Source organism: Embiotoca jacksoni, unplaced genomic scaffold (assembly GCF_022577435.1).
Source record: "Embiotoca jacksoni isolate LCO1_2020_lvr unplaced genomic scaffold, fEmbJac1.0.p SCAF_19, whole genome shotgun sequence".
In the NCBI taxonomy this organism is placed as follows: domain Eukaryota; kingdom Metazoa; phylum Chordata; class Actinopteri; family Embiotocidae; genus Embiotoca; species Embiotoca jacksoni.
In genome coordinates, this window is record NW_027185329.1 from 1,662,820 (window position 1) to 1,677,506 (window position 14,687).

Consider the following 14,687-nt stretch of genomic DNA (forward strand, 5'->3'; position numbering starts at 1 on the left):
GTACTCCAGCGTGTTTTAATAAATATGAAAATAATAGACAGATTATTAGATCAAATAATTTATTTACTTAAAAATGAGCAACTAAAACGTGGAAATAAAAGTTATAAATACATTTTAAAATATGGACTAAGCGGGCTCCACCAAACTCGATGGTTTCAGGGCCGGAGGTAGGAGGTGTGCCCCCCCTCGTGGACCCGGCAGAACTCCCGGCCCGACCCGGCTCGCTTCTTGCAGGCTTTCCCCGTTTTTGTGATGCCGTTGCAAAGCTGGCGGCCCGACAGGGAGCTGAAAAAACACAGAGTCAGGAAGTCAGATGTTTTAAAAGTGGGATGTCGGCGAAAGTCTGCAGGTTTCCCACCGGTCAGAGAATTTTAGAAACTCCTTTCCAGGTAAGGAAATTCAGGGAATTTTAAAAACTCTTTCCCCAAACAGGGAATTTTTAGAAACTCTTTTTTCAGACGGAAAGTCAGAGTATTTTAAAAACTACACGGGGAAAGTCAGTATTTCACATCAGACTGTAAAACACGGACCTGTTGCTGACGAGCGACGGCGTCGGACTCGCACTTCGCGAGTCGTTCGCTAAATCGCGGAAGTCGTCGAAAGCACCGCCCAGCATCCGTGGAGGGACGTCGTCGATCAGAGCCTAAAATATATATTTATATATATATTTTTTTAAATCAAAAGAAAGTGTCACGGACTTCATAAAAGTACTTAAAAATAACACTTTGATTTGATGTTCTCACCGCTGAAAGACGCGGCGGCAGAATAACCCGGCGAGTCGAGGTCACCGGGGCGAACCGGGAGTCTGGGACGGACCTCCTCTGGGGGGGGGACACCGCTGATATACCGAGGTCACCTGTACACACACACACACACACACACACACACACACACACACACACACACACACACACCATGAGAATGTGGTTATTTGTTTTACCGTTATAAAAAGGCAACGCGGACGTTTTCCCACCTGCCAGGAAGCCGTCCTGATCGAACAGCTCGTCCACGACGTCGTTCTGTTCATCTCTGGAGGCCCAAAAAAATACAAAAATTAAAATAACATCAAATCCAACATTTACAGACGTCGCACAACGATGTTAAATTAAAAAAAAAACAAGTGCTATAAAGTCAGTTTGAGAAAAATGTGGGAATGAAGCTTAAATTCAATACAAAAGATCTGTTTCCTCACGTTTCCTCTTCAGGTGAGACTTTTTTTTTATTTTTCCTGCTTCTGTATTTTCATTCATCAAATAATTAATTCATAATCTTGTTGCCATATTTAACCAATGATTTCTCTGCCTGTGCTTTTTTTTTTTTTTTTTTTTAAACCAATCAGTTTCTCCCATCCAGGATCTTTAAATGTTGTTATTCTGTCTTTTCAGACCTTTTTTTTTTTCCTGAAGTTTCTTCCTGTTAAAAGTTAAAAGTGCTGAAGCGTCAATATTATTTAGCGGATCAGCAGAAAATTAAATCAGTTCCTATTTTGACAACTGATTTATGGTCAATTATTATGAAGTGCAAATAAAACATTTTCATTGGAACTTAAATGAGGTTATTTTCTGATTCATGTTCTCTAAATTAAACGTCTTTAATCTGGAGCAGAATCTTATTTTCTAGGCGGCGTTGTGCGGACTCACTTCTGCGGAGTCGAAGATGGAGGATACGAGCGGCTGGAGGACGCCGGCACGATGCTCGGAGGGATCGGCAGCGGGGCGGCCGGCTTCCTTCCGACCCGGACGCACGCCACCAGCCGAGTCGCAAACCAGTGACCTGTTAAAAGACGTAAAAACAAAATAAAAACAAAAAAACGTTGGACAAACGCGTCTCAGCGTCTTTAAACCTTCGCGAGCCGCTCTCGTACCCAGAGACAGCGCCAGCAGCAGCAGGCTGAGGCCGCACAGGTCCAGCGCCGCCTGCTGGTGGACCTCGGCCACCGCGTTCAGAGGAACGACGACGAGCAGCGCCGCTCTGGAGAAACCGGGACAGCGCAGGAACGTCTGCAGCACCGCGCAGAACACGAAGTAGCCGGTGTGGGCGACGCACGTCCACATGGCGCCCAGACTCAAACCTGCAGACGACGGGGAGCAGGAAGGAGACGGGGACTCGTCACACGGGGGGGGACGTCACACAGGGGGGACGTCACACGGGTGGGACGACAACAGGGACGTTTTGGCTTCTTTTTTTTTTCTTCCAGGAACTGAATCTGGAGTCGGCGGCCAGGAGGAGAGTTTATGAGCAGAATCCATTTCATCCATTTTTAAAGAACGTTTTTACACTCAAACGTGTCCGAAGTTATTTTTTCAGATTATTAGCCGAAAGCAAAATTCACCAAGTTCATTTTTTTCCTCAATTAGTGCCACTTTTTTTTTCCTTCTTTTAATTTTTTGGAAGAAAAATCACATGAATGTAAAAATTAATTCTATTCGACCAACACAGATTTTTTTTTTTAATCTTTTTTATGAATTTCTTACATATTGTGTGAATCAACCGTCCTAAACTTCTGTTTCCCCAGTTTTTATTTATTTATCAGGCCTCCGAACACACACAAGTTATTAAAACAGTAAAAGCTCGTCAGATATGGAATTCGACAAATGAGATTTCGGTTTGTTTATTAATTAATTTGTTGGACGTTAAGATAATATATTGTAATTTTAGTTGTGAGTTTTCCCGTGTGCCCGGCTCACCTGCCCAGCCCAGGTAGCCCTGGATCAGCTGCAGCCTCTCGTCCACGCGGCCCTGCGTGGCGTCCAGGTAGCGCAGCAGGACTCCCAGCGTGCCGTTCATGCGCTCCAGCTTGTTCATCAGGTCGACGTAGTACCGCGAGGTCCGGTCCTGGTACTCCAGGAACTCCGACATGCTGTGGTCTGATCGGATGTTCAAACACAGAACTGACGGTAGCTGCAAAGTTTAGAAAAATGTGTTTAAAAAAAAAAAAGATTTGTGACGAAGTTTGCTTCGTTACCGATTTTTTGGTAGATGTCCTGCGCTTGGTGTCGGACGTCGGCGAGGTCCTGAACGATCGCCTGGTGGCGGTCCTGCACCTCCGAGCCCTGCAGCTGCAGACGGGCGCTCACGTTGTCTAAGAAAAGAAAAGAAAAAAATATCACTTCATAATAAATCACATTAAAATCAGTTTACAGTACTTTTATTATCTGTTAAAAGGTTCAGAATAAACGTAAAAAAAAAAAATTAATTAGCACATTAAACAGGCTGTTTGGTAGTTACCGAACTTTATTAAATAAACCAATTTCATAACTGACTGAATGATTTGCGATTGTCAACATTTTAGTCCAATAAAAATGTAGTTTCAACGACATTCAGCAAAAATGGGGCATTTTATTTTGTTACTTTCCTCGTGCACAACTATTTATCGTAACTAATAAATATCGGATAGATATCCTCAGATCCTCTCTAATTATTTAAGATAATTAAACTAAATAATTCTCACCCATCTTCCCGGTGATGCCCTGGATGAGCTGAGCCACCAGTTCCTGTCCCGAGGCGATGAGCGCCTTCTCCTGCCCCAGACGCTGCAGGTTGTCCCTCAGCGAGCTCTCCATCTGGCCCTGGCCCTCGGACAGCGCCCCCTGCTGGGCCTGCAGGGCACTGTGGCCCTCCAGCAGCTTGTCCAGTGATGAAGCTGTCAACTCCTTCAGCTCCAGCTGGCCTTCCTGGTTGTTTTTTTGTTTTTTTTTTTAAATTTAAAACAAAGTTAAAGAAAAAACAACAACTCCAAAAGCAGGATCTGATTCAGGATCTTTAAAAAGAACAAACAAACTCTGAAACCTGCAGGTCTTTCATGGCATCCAGCTGGCTGGTTGCCGTGGAGATGAGCGCGTTGACCGTGTGCTCCGCCCGGCGCCGAAAGAGCTGCTGACGGGTGGCGTAGCAGACGGAGCGCGCTCGGTTGCTCACGATGTGGTACGCGTTCCACGTGTCCGAGTCCATGTCGGCCGTGCACTCTTTTATCGTCTGAAAAGATAAAACCGGAAGTCAACAACTAAACTCCGCAAACATCAAACTGTAATTTAGAAACGTATGTGTCACCATGTCGTCTGTGCAGGCGTAGGTCCGGCGGCCCTCGATCTCCGCCTGGCAGTTGAACAGAACCACGCCGAGCTTCGCCAGATTTTCCTCCGACAGGTTTTCGCAGCTCGACTTCAGCTGAGCGACGACCTGCGAAAGGAAACGCGAAGATTTTTAATCCGGAGGCGAGCCGACCCTAAAACACGGGTCCAAAAATGAACGTTTCATTAAAATGTGATATATTTTACAGGAAAAATTTAAAGATTGTAAATCTAAAAATAACATTTCAGAATAATTAAAACACTAATTTTAAATCTTATTTTAGCAGAAATTATTGTCAAGTAAAGACTAATTTTTTCTTCTTTGTGGCCCTCGTAGCCCCTCCTTGAGGTCGGTGAGGCCCAAACTTGGCCCGCGAGCCCCATTTTGGGCCGCTTTCATCACATATTCAAAACAAACAAGACGATTATTACGATGTCCAGTTTGATATTTAAAAAAAGAAAAAGATGTTTCCAGGCTGCGGTCACGTGTTCTTTTCATCCAATCAGCAGTCAGTTCACCAACATCGAAAAATAAAAGTTCTTAAAATCTGTCACGTGACCCAGAACTCACCCCGTGATGGCAGCTGTCCAACGGGCTGAGCTCCATCTGCTTCGCCTCGGCCAGGAACTTCTCGTCGGCGGTCGCCATCTCGAACCGAGCGTCCTTCGAGAGAAGCGCTGATGGAGGAGGAGGAGGAGGAGGAGAAGGAGGAGGAGCCTCCACCCGCCGCACCCACTCAAACAGCCCGCTGACCGCAGGACTGTGACAGGCCAGCAGGCCGACGACCAGCGACACGTACAGGAGGTGGATCATCTCTGGATCACAACACCACAAACAAACATTAAGAATAAATAAATAAATAATAATAATAAATATAAATATATCTGCTTAAATATGATAACAAAATATTTTTCCATCCTTCCTGCAGCCCTGATGATTGATTCATACGTAGCTCTGCTCTGAAGTCGTCTTGACTCGAGTATAATTTGAATTTTGGACATTTTCTTTCAGCATTTTTTTTTTTTTTTTTACCTCTTTGTTTCCTATTTAAAGTATTTTAAACAAGATTTCTTGAGAGAAATTACAGAAATTAAATATTCTCCAACCCATCTAGGACCTTACGTTATAAAGATTATCTCGCAAATTCTCCTCCAATGTGAGACGACTTAAATCTGTTTAGTCTTTCCTTCATGTTTGTGAATAAGATAATGAATCTTACACAATTTCTTTCCAATCTCAAATCATCTTCTCATGAATTAGAAAGTAAAGTGTCTGGAAAAACAAAAGTACTTGCAGTAGAGGTTGTAATATATTCACAGATTTACTCTAAAATGTTTCATAATCTTACTTTCAATGATCATCATGACATATTTTCCAGATAAAATCCAGAATATCCAAATATTTTACAGTAAAAACGGCAATTAATATTAAAATAGTTTGATAAGTTAAAAACAACCAGATGCAAGATTTCTCCCATTTCCCTTTCAATTGATATCTCAGTGTAGTTTAAGTTAATTTCACTTAATAGCAATATATTATTATTTTTTTATATTGGAATAACTTAAAAAAATACTTTTCTATGTAATTTTCTGAGAGAAAAAAAAAGGAACTTTAAAATGGAGCAAGACCAGAAGCTGCCAGTAGGGGGCGACATCGAGAGAGAACACGTTTAAAGGATTTTTTTATGTACCTGCAGCTTTCTGCATCTGACATATACATTTATTTTATCTTTCAAACTCCAGAGAAGCAGCTTTACAGGTCAGTTATATGCAGGACACCACGAGAAACTTGATTGAATGTTTGAATGAAGACCAGACTGAGGCTTTGTCCAGGCGTGTCCAGGCATGTCTGCACGAGACCACACAACAACCTTAAATGCACTAATTTCTATACAAAATATTTACTTAAAAACGCGTCAAAATTAGTGTAAAACTGGAAAACAACATAATCCACGAAATCAGATTTTTTTTTTTTTTTTTTTTTTTCCCCCACGTGGGAGCAACGTTTCTTCTTTGTATTTTATTGTTGTAAAACGAGATTAAAAAAAAAGGAGACAAACATTTGAACGGAAGTTTTTACATCACAATCAAAACACTCGACTTTGTTAGAATAAATATAAATAAGTAAATAAACAAAATACCTGCAGATGCGTAAACACGGCTGGAGATGAATTGCGAATTAAAAAGCCTGTGCCTGTAGTTTTATTTTAGCGGGATGCTCCTGGACGCAGAGAACTTCGGCTTTCATTCACACAGCTGATTAAACAACAGCTGATTAAAGAACAGCTGTTTTTTTTTTTTTCCTTTGGTGTATTTATCCACCACGTCTGCGCGCGCACCACACGACGCCGCCGCAGCCAATAGAATTACTCGTATTTTTTTTTTTTAGGGGCGTGACGCGTTTGTTTTATCCGCCGGTGTAAAGAAACGCGGGCGGAGAGCGTCCCGGTGGGACGCTGAAGCCGCCCGCCCGCCCGTCCGGGCGGTACAGTGAACTAAAACAAGCGCCCGCCGCTCTCGGTTCCCGCCTCAGCCGGTTGTTTTCCTGCGGCGCACCGGAAGCTGCAGCCGGCGCGGTCGACAGATAAAAAAGTCGAACAAACTGTTGGCTTGAAAATAAATAAATAAAACGTCGGACATCAGAAAATCCGAGAAGCATCAGGTGAATAAATAATCCCGCGTTTCAGCCGCTGTCCCTCTAAACCGTGTTTGTTTTTTTGTTGTTGTTTTTTGTTTTTTGAAATCACTCCGTGTTACTTTATGATCGACCCGTCAACAAGCAACACGTGCGTTGTATTTCTAATCTAATCTGTCCTGGATTATTTTCGAGCTATCGTTTAGTTTGATGCGGCAGCAAAACAACAAAAAAAAGGGTGGGGTTTGTTGCGGGTGGGGGCTTTTAATCAAGTGGTTTTTATACAAAATAGAGGATTTTAACATTTCACCCACACCGGGTTTTCTTCCGACTCGTAGCCGAAGTACGGCTCAGATCTACGGGAGCAGGCATGCTAACTAGCCGTCGAGCTAACGGAGGCTAGCCGACAAAAACAATGGACGACTCCGGCAACAAGAAGCAGAACTGGGACGTGAAGGAGACGGAGCTGTTCCTCCAGATCCTCAAGGAGCTGGACATGAAGAAGTGTTTGGACGGGAGGAAAGTGCGGAACAACAAGCTGTTCAAGGTGGCGCACCGGCGGATGACGGCGGCCGGCTACCACCGGTCCGTGGACCAGCTGAAGTTCCGCTGGAAGCTGCTGAAGAGCGCCTACTACAAGTGCAAGCGGGCGCCCGACGCGCCGGCCCCGGCCAAGATCCAGGGCTGGTGGCGCTACGAGAAGACCATGGTGGCGATCATGGAGTCCAGGCACCCGCTGGTCGGAACCGCGGTCCACGCCGACCGGAACCGCCGCGAGGAGGAGGAGGAGGAGGAGGTGGTGACGGAGGACTCGGACGGAGAAGCGTCAATGCTGCACTGGCCGCAGCCCTGCCCGGACAATAGCACTCAGAACCTGGATCTGATTGTAGGGTTGACCCCCGGAGTCTTGTCTTTTTTTTTTAGATCTGAATATGGTCCCAGATGCATGCTGGGATTTAAAACATAATTTATTTATTATTATAATTATTATTTTTTTACTTTGGAGTACCTCCAGAAAAAAACAACAACCCACTAATGCAGAATAACAGTCCTGTAATCAAAGTGCTTCACATAAGACCATCAAAAACATCAGGCAAAAAGAAAAGGATGTTTAAAAACAGTCATTAAAACATTAAACAAAAAAATAGAGTAAAAGTTAGTGTCAGTTTAAGACATCCTCAAATCTGGTTCAGCAGCAAACAGAAAAAGTCTTCAGTCTTAATTTAAAGCAGCTGAGTCGCATCAGACGCTTGTTTCTCCATGTTATATAATTATAATCTTTATTTTATGCAGCACTTTTCAAAACCAAGTTTCCAAAAATGCATTTTACATGTTTTTTTAAAAATTTTTTTTACCAGGATTTAAAACAATACAGGGCTAATATGATATATAATAATATAATAACAACAAACTTTATTTGTAAAGCACCTTTCTTGCAAAGAAATGCAGCTCAAAGTGCTTCACAGCAAGAGAGATAACATGCAAAGTGTTTCACATTAAAACAGATATAAAGGAACATTTAAAAAAATATAGAAAATAAATGAGATGCGTAAGAAACAGATCAAATTAAACACAAATAGAGTTAAAATACCAAATAAGCAATATGGATAGAACAACACTAATAACTGGAGGCAGAAAAAAAAAAGCTGCAAGATACGTTTTGAGACCTGCAAGTCTCAAGATTTTCAGTCTCATGACCTCGCTTCCTCCGCTCCTTATGTAAATAACATCTTCGTAAACATACGGGTAAATAAACGCAGGAGCAGCTGTCGGAAATTACACGAGATAAACCCAGAGGAGGCTTCGGTGAATCGAGCATCGTTTGGCTTTATCGTTTACAGGTAAATCTTTCCTGAACCACAAAGTAAAAAAAAAATATCTTAAAAATCAATTTGTAAAAGTTGCTGATATTCAGTAAATTACAGTAAATCTAAAGTGAAAAGAAATAAAAGCACCGACGACCTCTTTTAAGATCAGACAGGAAAAAAAACCAGATTTCTGAAACACTCCCGAGATGATTTAAAAACATGACATTTAAAATTTATCAAAAAATATCCCGTTTTAATATCCTGTTAGTCGTCTGAATATTTAAAAAAAAATGCTGCAGAATAAACACAACACAAACAGGAAGTCTCTTTGAGCCACAACAAAAAACATATTTCCATGTACAAACTACATTAAAAATACAGATCTTAAAATAGATAATCTTTTAAAAATCTTCTAAACAAACGTGAAACGCCAACAAAATCAGATTTTTTTTATTAAAACGGAGACGAGGATTTATTTCGAGGCTGTTTGTGTTCTAGATGGGATTAATTTGATCTACATGTGTTCTAATTAAGGCTCCAAATAATTATTATTTTCATTATAGATTATTATTTTCTCCATTCATCTGTTTGGTCTTTAAAATATCTTGTTTTTGTAACGACCAGAAGATGTTAATTTTTTTTATTATCATGAAGGATTAAAGGAAGCAGAAATATTCACATTAACGAAGCTGGAATCAGAATTTTATAGCTTTTATTTACATTAAAAAAAATATTCGATTATCAAAATAGTTGCTGTTTAATTTTCTTTGGATCAATTAATTTACTAATTGTTCCTTTAACAATATAAGCATGAAATAAATTACAGTAATTTCTAGGTCTGCGGTTTATTTCTAGTCTTTATTGTTTAATCTGTTGTCGAGTTTTGATTGATTAGTTACTAAAATATGAAAGATAGCAGGTAAAAAGTGCCAGTCGGACGTTTGTAGAAGCTAAAAGCGACTTCGTTCAGTTTAAATTCGTCCGACCTGCTTTCTGAAACATTATCAGGTTATGAGGAATCTTGATTTTAAACCGTGAACTTTTTCTTTAGTTAAACTGGTTAAACGGGAGGAAATCTGATTACTGACCAGCTGTCACTCAGGATTCAAAAGCGTCATCTGTTTCTGGCAGTAATCCGGCTTCCTGTGAAAAAAGTCGACACTAAAATGCAGCGTTTTATACAATTCATCGATATCACAGCTGATTGAGTCAATATAAAAATTAGACCTTATTTGTAAAGATCGAAGTGGTTCAGCCTCTTTTTTTTTTATTTTTTTCAGTGACATACAGTTTTCACATGTTTCTGCTTTAAGGTTGAAATCCTACAAAAATTAAAACCACATTAATACATTTTGATAAACAGGTTTCCTGATAAAAAAAAAAATAAAAAAAACATTTTAGAGCTTTTCATTTGAATTCAGAGATGATCTTCTGAACACATGATTGATTATTAATTGCCTATTTACATGATTAATTAGTCTATAAAATGTCAGACAAACACTTGTTTTTCACGCTTATTTATTACAACAACAAAAATACTAAGAAGAAATAACCAGTGAAGTTACTTTGGGTTTTTGCTTGAAAAATAACAAACATGGGTTATTAAAATAGTTTTTTATTTGCTGTCAATTATCGATTAATCGGCTAATCGTTGCAGCTTCTAACTTTCTTACAGTATTAAAAACTGAAATCGTCACGTATATGTGTGATGCCGTTGTTGCCGTGGCGATTGTGTCTTGATGGTGTTTGTGCTCTCGTCCTCGGTTTGTGGTGTTTTTTTTTTTTTTTTGATGTCGTAACTCGCTGATGTTCCTGCTCTCATCGTGTCTTCTGCTTATTTTTTTTTATTTATTAATTTTTTTGTTTCAGATCAAAATGGACCCCGAGATGGACTCGCAGCTGAAGATCGGCTTCATCGGCGCCGGGAACATGGCCTTCGGCATCGCGAAGGGCATCTTGTCCGGTGAGTCCTGTAAGGTGGGAGGGGGGAGCTATTGAAAACAGGAAGGAGGAGGAGGAGTTTGAGGAGTTAATGGGTGTCACTCATGTTGTCATCGCAGGAAATGTTCTTCCTGTGAACATCAAAGTGAGCGCACCTTCCTCCAGGAGCCTGGGACGCTTCCAGGTAACGTCCTCCATCTTTTATTTAGTGTGTGTGTGTGTGTGTGTTCGGAAAATCAGGGTCCCCCCCCCTCCCCCTCCCCCCTCTGAATGGATGCTGACCTTCCTCTGTTGCCATGGATACCTGCAAGAGTGTCAAGTTGCACAATACATTCATGCCGAAGTATGAATCGACGAGCCTGAAACCGGAGCAGAGAAAACATCCGGGGGGGGGATGCCGAAATTTCTCAATTTTCAATTCCGTTAGATTCAAGTACCAAATTATGGGATGTCCTCTCCTGTCTGACAAAACGCTGTTCCTCAATTAAATGCTTGAAAAGGTGCTTTAAAAAAAAAAAACTAACATAAAATAATAACACATTTAAAATCAACAAATGTTTGACCACAGTGCCCCCTGCTGGTAGTCGTCTCCTCCGTTCTTAAATAAATCAAAGGAAGCAGGTTTTTTTTGCGTGACGCATCTTTCTCTTTCTGGTTTTTTTTTTTTTCCCCCACAAGGAGGCGGGCATCGCCGTGACCCACTCCAACGCCGAGGTGGTGTGCGGGTCGGACGTGGTCTTCGTGGCGGTCAAACCTCACCTGGTCCCGAAGGTCCTCGGCGAGATCTCGCAGCATGTCACCGACAGACACATCGTGGTGTCGGTGGCGGCGGGAGTGACGCTGGCGACGTTGGAAGAGGCGAGTGACGCGCGACGAGTCCGAGCGGCTGTAAAATGTTCAAAATCCTCGTTTCATTCTCGGCCTTTAAAAAAAACAAAAAAAAAACTTCTTTATTGTGGTTTCCAGCTTCTGCCAGAAAACTCCGTCGTCATCCGTCTGATGCCGAACCTGCCGTGTTTGGTTCAGGAAGGAGCTCTGCTGTTCGCTCGCGGTTCCCACGCCAACCAGGAGGCCGGCGCTCTGCTCCAGTCGCTGCTGACCCGCTGTGGTCTGGTGGAGGAAGGACCCGAAGCCTGGATCGACATCCACACGGGCCTCAGCGGTAGCGGAGTCGCTTTTGTGAGTGTTTTTTTTTATTTTTTAATTTTTGTACTTTCTATTCAAAGTTAAAAGTCATTTTTGCTGCAGTTCAAAGTTGCTTTACAGATGATTGACAGGCCAATAATAAGACTTTCCTTTTTTTTATGTTCTTTTAATGTCTGTTTTTATGTGAAACGCTGCATGTAATTGAAAAATGAAATGTGCTTTACCAATAAAATGTATTATTATTATTATTATTATTATAATTCAGAGTCACAACAAACAGGAAGGGAATAAACCCGAGGATGTGATTTTTATTTCCCCAAATTATGACAATATAGGGTTCAATTCTCATTTTATTTGTATAGCAGACCAGAAAAAAAGAATAAATTTGAGAACAAATTAAAAGGAAACTGAAGAGGATTTAAAAAACACACATTTCGAGACCAAGACGATGGAGATAAAACAAACGTGGGCGATAGATGAAGTTCCTAACTCTTATCAAACCCTCTACATCGTGTACTTTTGAACTTTTTTTTCCTCTGACGTGCTTCTTTGTGTGCAGGTTTATCTTTTCGCCGAAGCGCTGGCAGAAGGAGCCGTGAAGATGGGCATGCCGAGCGCTCTGGCCCACAGCATCGCAGCTCAGACCGTCCTGGTCGGTGTTAACAGTGTGTGTGTGTGTGTGGGCGCAATTTTAATTTTATTATTATTATTATTTTTTTAATATATAAACTCACTGACTTCGTCCCGCAGGGCGCCGGGAGGTTGCTACGTGACTCGGGGAAGCACCCAGCCCAGCTCCGCTCCGAGGTCTGCACCCCGGGAGGGACGACCATCTACGGGCTTCACGCGCTGGAGCAGGGCGGCGTGCGGGCGTCCACCATGACCGCCGTGGAGGTCGCCACCGAGAGAGCCAGGGAGCTCGGCAGGAAGTCGGCGACGGGCGACAGGAAGTCGGCGACGGGCGACAGGAAGTGACGGCTGCAAGGTCGCCTTTTCTTTTTTTTTTCTTCTTCTTTTTTTTGAAGAACTAACTCGTCGGACTTAAACTTGAGAGACAAAAACCCTAAAAAACAAACTTCTCTTCGGACTCATCACTATTTTTATTTTTATTTTCATCCCCCCCCTCCTTTTATTTTTCCTTCAACGAGCGCAGTTTTTACTTATTTTTCACGTTTTTGACGTGAAGAATCTGAAGTGAGCAAAAACTTACAGAAAAGGAAAACAAAAAAAAGACACTGACAAGTAAATTATTGGATGGCGAGTGTGAGTCTGAAGCGGTCCTGATTTATTTTATGTTTTTGATTGATTGGTGGATCACCAAATCTGATGATGCCCCCCCCCCCCCAAAAAAAACAACTTGTTTTCTCCAAAAACTGCATCTTAACTGTCGTTACTGCCTTACCGGCCTTGACTGGATTATCATGTGCATCTAATGTGGAGTACAGAGTGGAAGTTTAAATGTGTGAATGCATTAGGATTATTCAAAATAAATTATAGCATCTCTTTTTTTTTTTTTTTTAGGGGGAAAAATGAAGCGTAAAAATGATTGAAGTGAATGATTGTGGTCGTGCAGCTGTCCCGGGTGTCGTTCATACTTTACCTGTATAACAACGTTGTAGAGAAATATTTATGATGGATGGCAAGTTGTGTGGAATTGATTTTCATAAAGTGTCATGGTAAAAAAAAAAAAAACTCTCGTTGTGCACTACGTTTTTTCTTCTTTATTTATTTATTAATTTGAGGTCTCATAAAATGGCAAAATATTTTAATGAGCATGAGAAATATAAGGGAGAAAAATTTACATATTCACCTTAAATTGGACAATTAAAATAAATTATATCACCAGTGACAGAGACAATTGAGAATATAATAACAGGTCATTTTGGGGGATTTAAGAATTTGTTTTCTAACAAAAAAAAAAGTTTTTCATTTTTTATTAAAACTGAAACGACATTTTTTTTAAATTAAAACTGAAACGACATTTTTTTTTAATTAAAACTGAAACTTTTTTTTTTTATTAAAACTGAAATGACATTTTTTTTTTAATTAAAACTGAAACATTTTTTTAAATTAAAACTGAAACGACATTTTTTTTTAATTAAAACAAACTTTTTTTTTATTAAAACTGAAACGACATTTTATTTAATTAAAACTGAAACGACATTTTTTTAAATTAAAATTGAAATTTTTTTTTAAATTAAAACTGAAACGACATTTTTTTTAAATTAAAACTGAAACTTTTTTTTTTTAATTAAAACTGAAACATTTTTTTTTAATTAAAACTGAAACATTTTTTTAAATTAAAACTGAAACGACATTTTTTAAAAATTAAAACAAACTTTTTTTTTTAAATTAAAACTGAAACATTTTTTTAAATTAAAACTGAAACGACATTTTTTTAAAATAAAAACTGAAACATTTTTTTTTAAATTAAAACTGGAACGACATTTTTTTTAATTAAAACTGAAACATTTTTTTAAATTAAACTGAAACTTTTTTTTTTTATTAAAACTGAAACGACATTTTATTTAATTAAAACTGAAATGACATTTTTTTTTAATTAAAACTGAAGCATTTTTTTAAATTAAAACTGAAACGGCATTTTTTTTTTAATTAAAACTGAAACAACATTTTTTTAAATTAAAACTGAAACATTTTTTTTTTAATTAAAACTGAAACATTTTTTTAAATTAAACTGAAACTTTTTTTTTTTATTAAAACTGAAACGACATTTTATTTAATTAAAACTGAAATGACATTTTTTTTTAATTAAAACTGAAGCATTTTTTTAAATTAAAACTGAAACGGCATTTTTTTTTTTATTAAAACTGAAACTTTTTTTTTATTAAAACTGAAACGACATTTTATTTAATTAAAACTGAAACGACATTTTTTTTAAATTAAAACTGAAACTTTTTTTTTTTAATTAAAACTGAAACAACATTTTTTTAAATTAAAACTGAAACATTTTTTTAAATTAAACTGAAACTTTTTTTTTTTATTAAAACTGAAACGACATTTTATTTAATTAAAACTGAAATGACATTTTTTTTTAATTAAAACTGAAGCATTTTTTTAAATTAAAAC

General features: G+C 39.3%; 2 protein-coding genes across 5 annotated transcripts; one reads left to right on the forward strand and one right to left on the reverse strand.

Moving 5' to 3' along the window:
- Window positions 1–2: 2 nt before the first annotated feature.
- Window positions 3–7,347, reverse strand: bmb (brambleberry). 3 transcript variants are annotated; one of them, XM_069152972.1, is made up of 13 exons: window positions 7,262–7,347; window positions 4,642–4,886; window positions 4,051–4,179; window positions 3,790–3,975; window positions 3,452–3,674; window positions 2,966–3,082; window positions 2,688–2,867; window positions 1,865–2,071; window positions 1,641–1,773; window positions 974–1,029; window positions 744–856; window positions 531–643; window positions 3–285 (listed from the first exon to the last, which is right to left on the reverse strand). In XM_069152972.1, exons 2-13 carry the CDS (start codon window positions 4,882–4,884, stop codon window positions 156–158), a joined length of 1,830 nt encoding a protein of 609 aa, XP_069009073.1. In that variant the 5' UTR covers window positions 4,885–4,886; window positions 7,262–7,347; the 3' UTR covers window positions 3–155. The 3 variants fall into 3 exon arrangements, with proteins under 3 accessions (XP_069009073.1, XP_069009072.1, XP_069009070.1); XM_069152971.1 differs by lacking the exon at window positions 7,262–7,347 and adding an exon at window positions 7,020–7,111; XM_069152969.1 differs by lacking the exon at window positions 7,262–7,347 and adding an exon at window positions 6,212–6,638.
- pycr3 (pyrroline-5-carboxylate reductase 3) lies at window positions 6,646–13,279 on the forward strand. 2 transcript variants are annotated; one of them, XM_069152974.1, is made up of 7 exons: window positions 6,646–6,732; window positions 10,383–10,476; window positions 10,574–10,638; window positions 11,133–11,312; window positions 11,421–11,633; window positions 12,160–12,252; window positions 12,351–13,279. In XM_069152974.1, exons 2-7 carry the CDS (start codon window positions 10,389–10,391, stop codon window positions 12,573–12,575), a joined length of 864 nt encoding a protein of 287 aa, XP_069009075.1. In that variant the 5' UTR covers window positions 6,646–6,732; window positions 10,383–10,388; the 3' UTR covers window positions 12,576–13,279. The 2 variants fall into 2 exon arrangements, with proteins under 2 accessions (XP_069009075.1, XP_069009074.1); XM_069152973.1 differs by lacking the exon at window positions 6,646–6,732 and adding an exon at window positions 7,121–7,591.
- Window positions 13,280–14,687: the final 1,408 nt, after the last annotated feature.

Bases quoted from the DNA above. Each gene is read 5' to 3' on its own strand.
- pycr3 (XM_069152973.1), top strand. From the start codon at position 7,121: ATGGACGACTCCGGCAACAAGAAGCAGAACTGGGACGTGAAGGAGACG. The intron at 7,592-10,382 runs GTAGGGTTGACC...TTTTTGTTTCAG, and splicing joins CTCAGAACCTGGATCTGATT to ATCAAAATGGACCCCGAGAT. The intron at 10,477-10,573 runs GTGAGTCCTGTA...TTGTCATCGCAG, and splicing joins CGCGAAGGGCATCTTGTCCG to GAAATGTTCTTCCTGTGAAC.
- bmb (XM_069152972.1), bottom strand. From the start codon at position 4,884: ATGATCCACCTCCTGTACGTGTCGCTGGTCGTCGGCCTGCTGGCCTGT. The intron at 2,072-2,687 runs GTGAGCCGGGCA...CGTCGTCTGCAG, and splicing joins GGGCTACCTGGGCTGGGCAG to GTTTGAGTCTGGGCGCCATG. The intron at 857-973 runs GTGGGAAAACGT...GTGTGTGTACAG, and splicing joins TCAGGACGGCTTCCTGGCAG to GTGACCTCGGTATATCAGCG.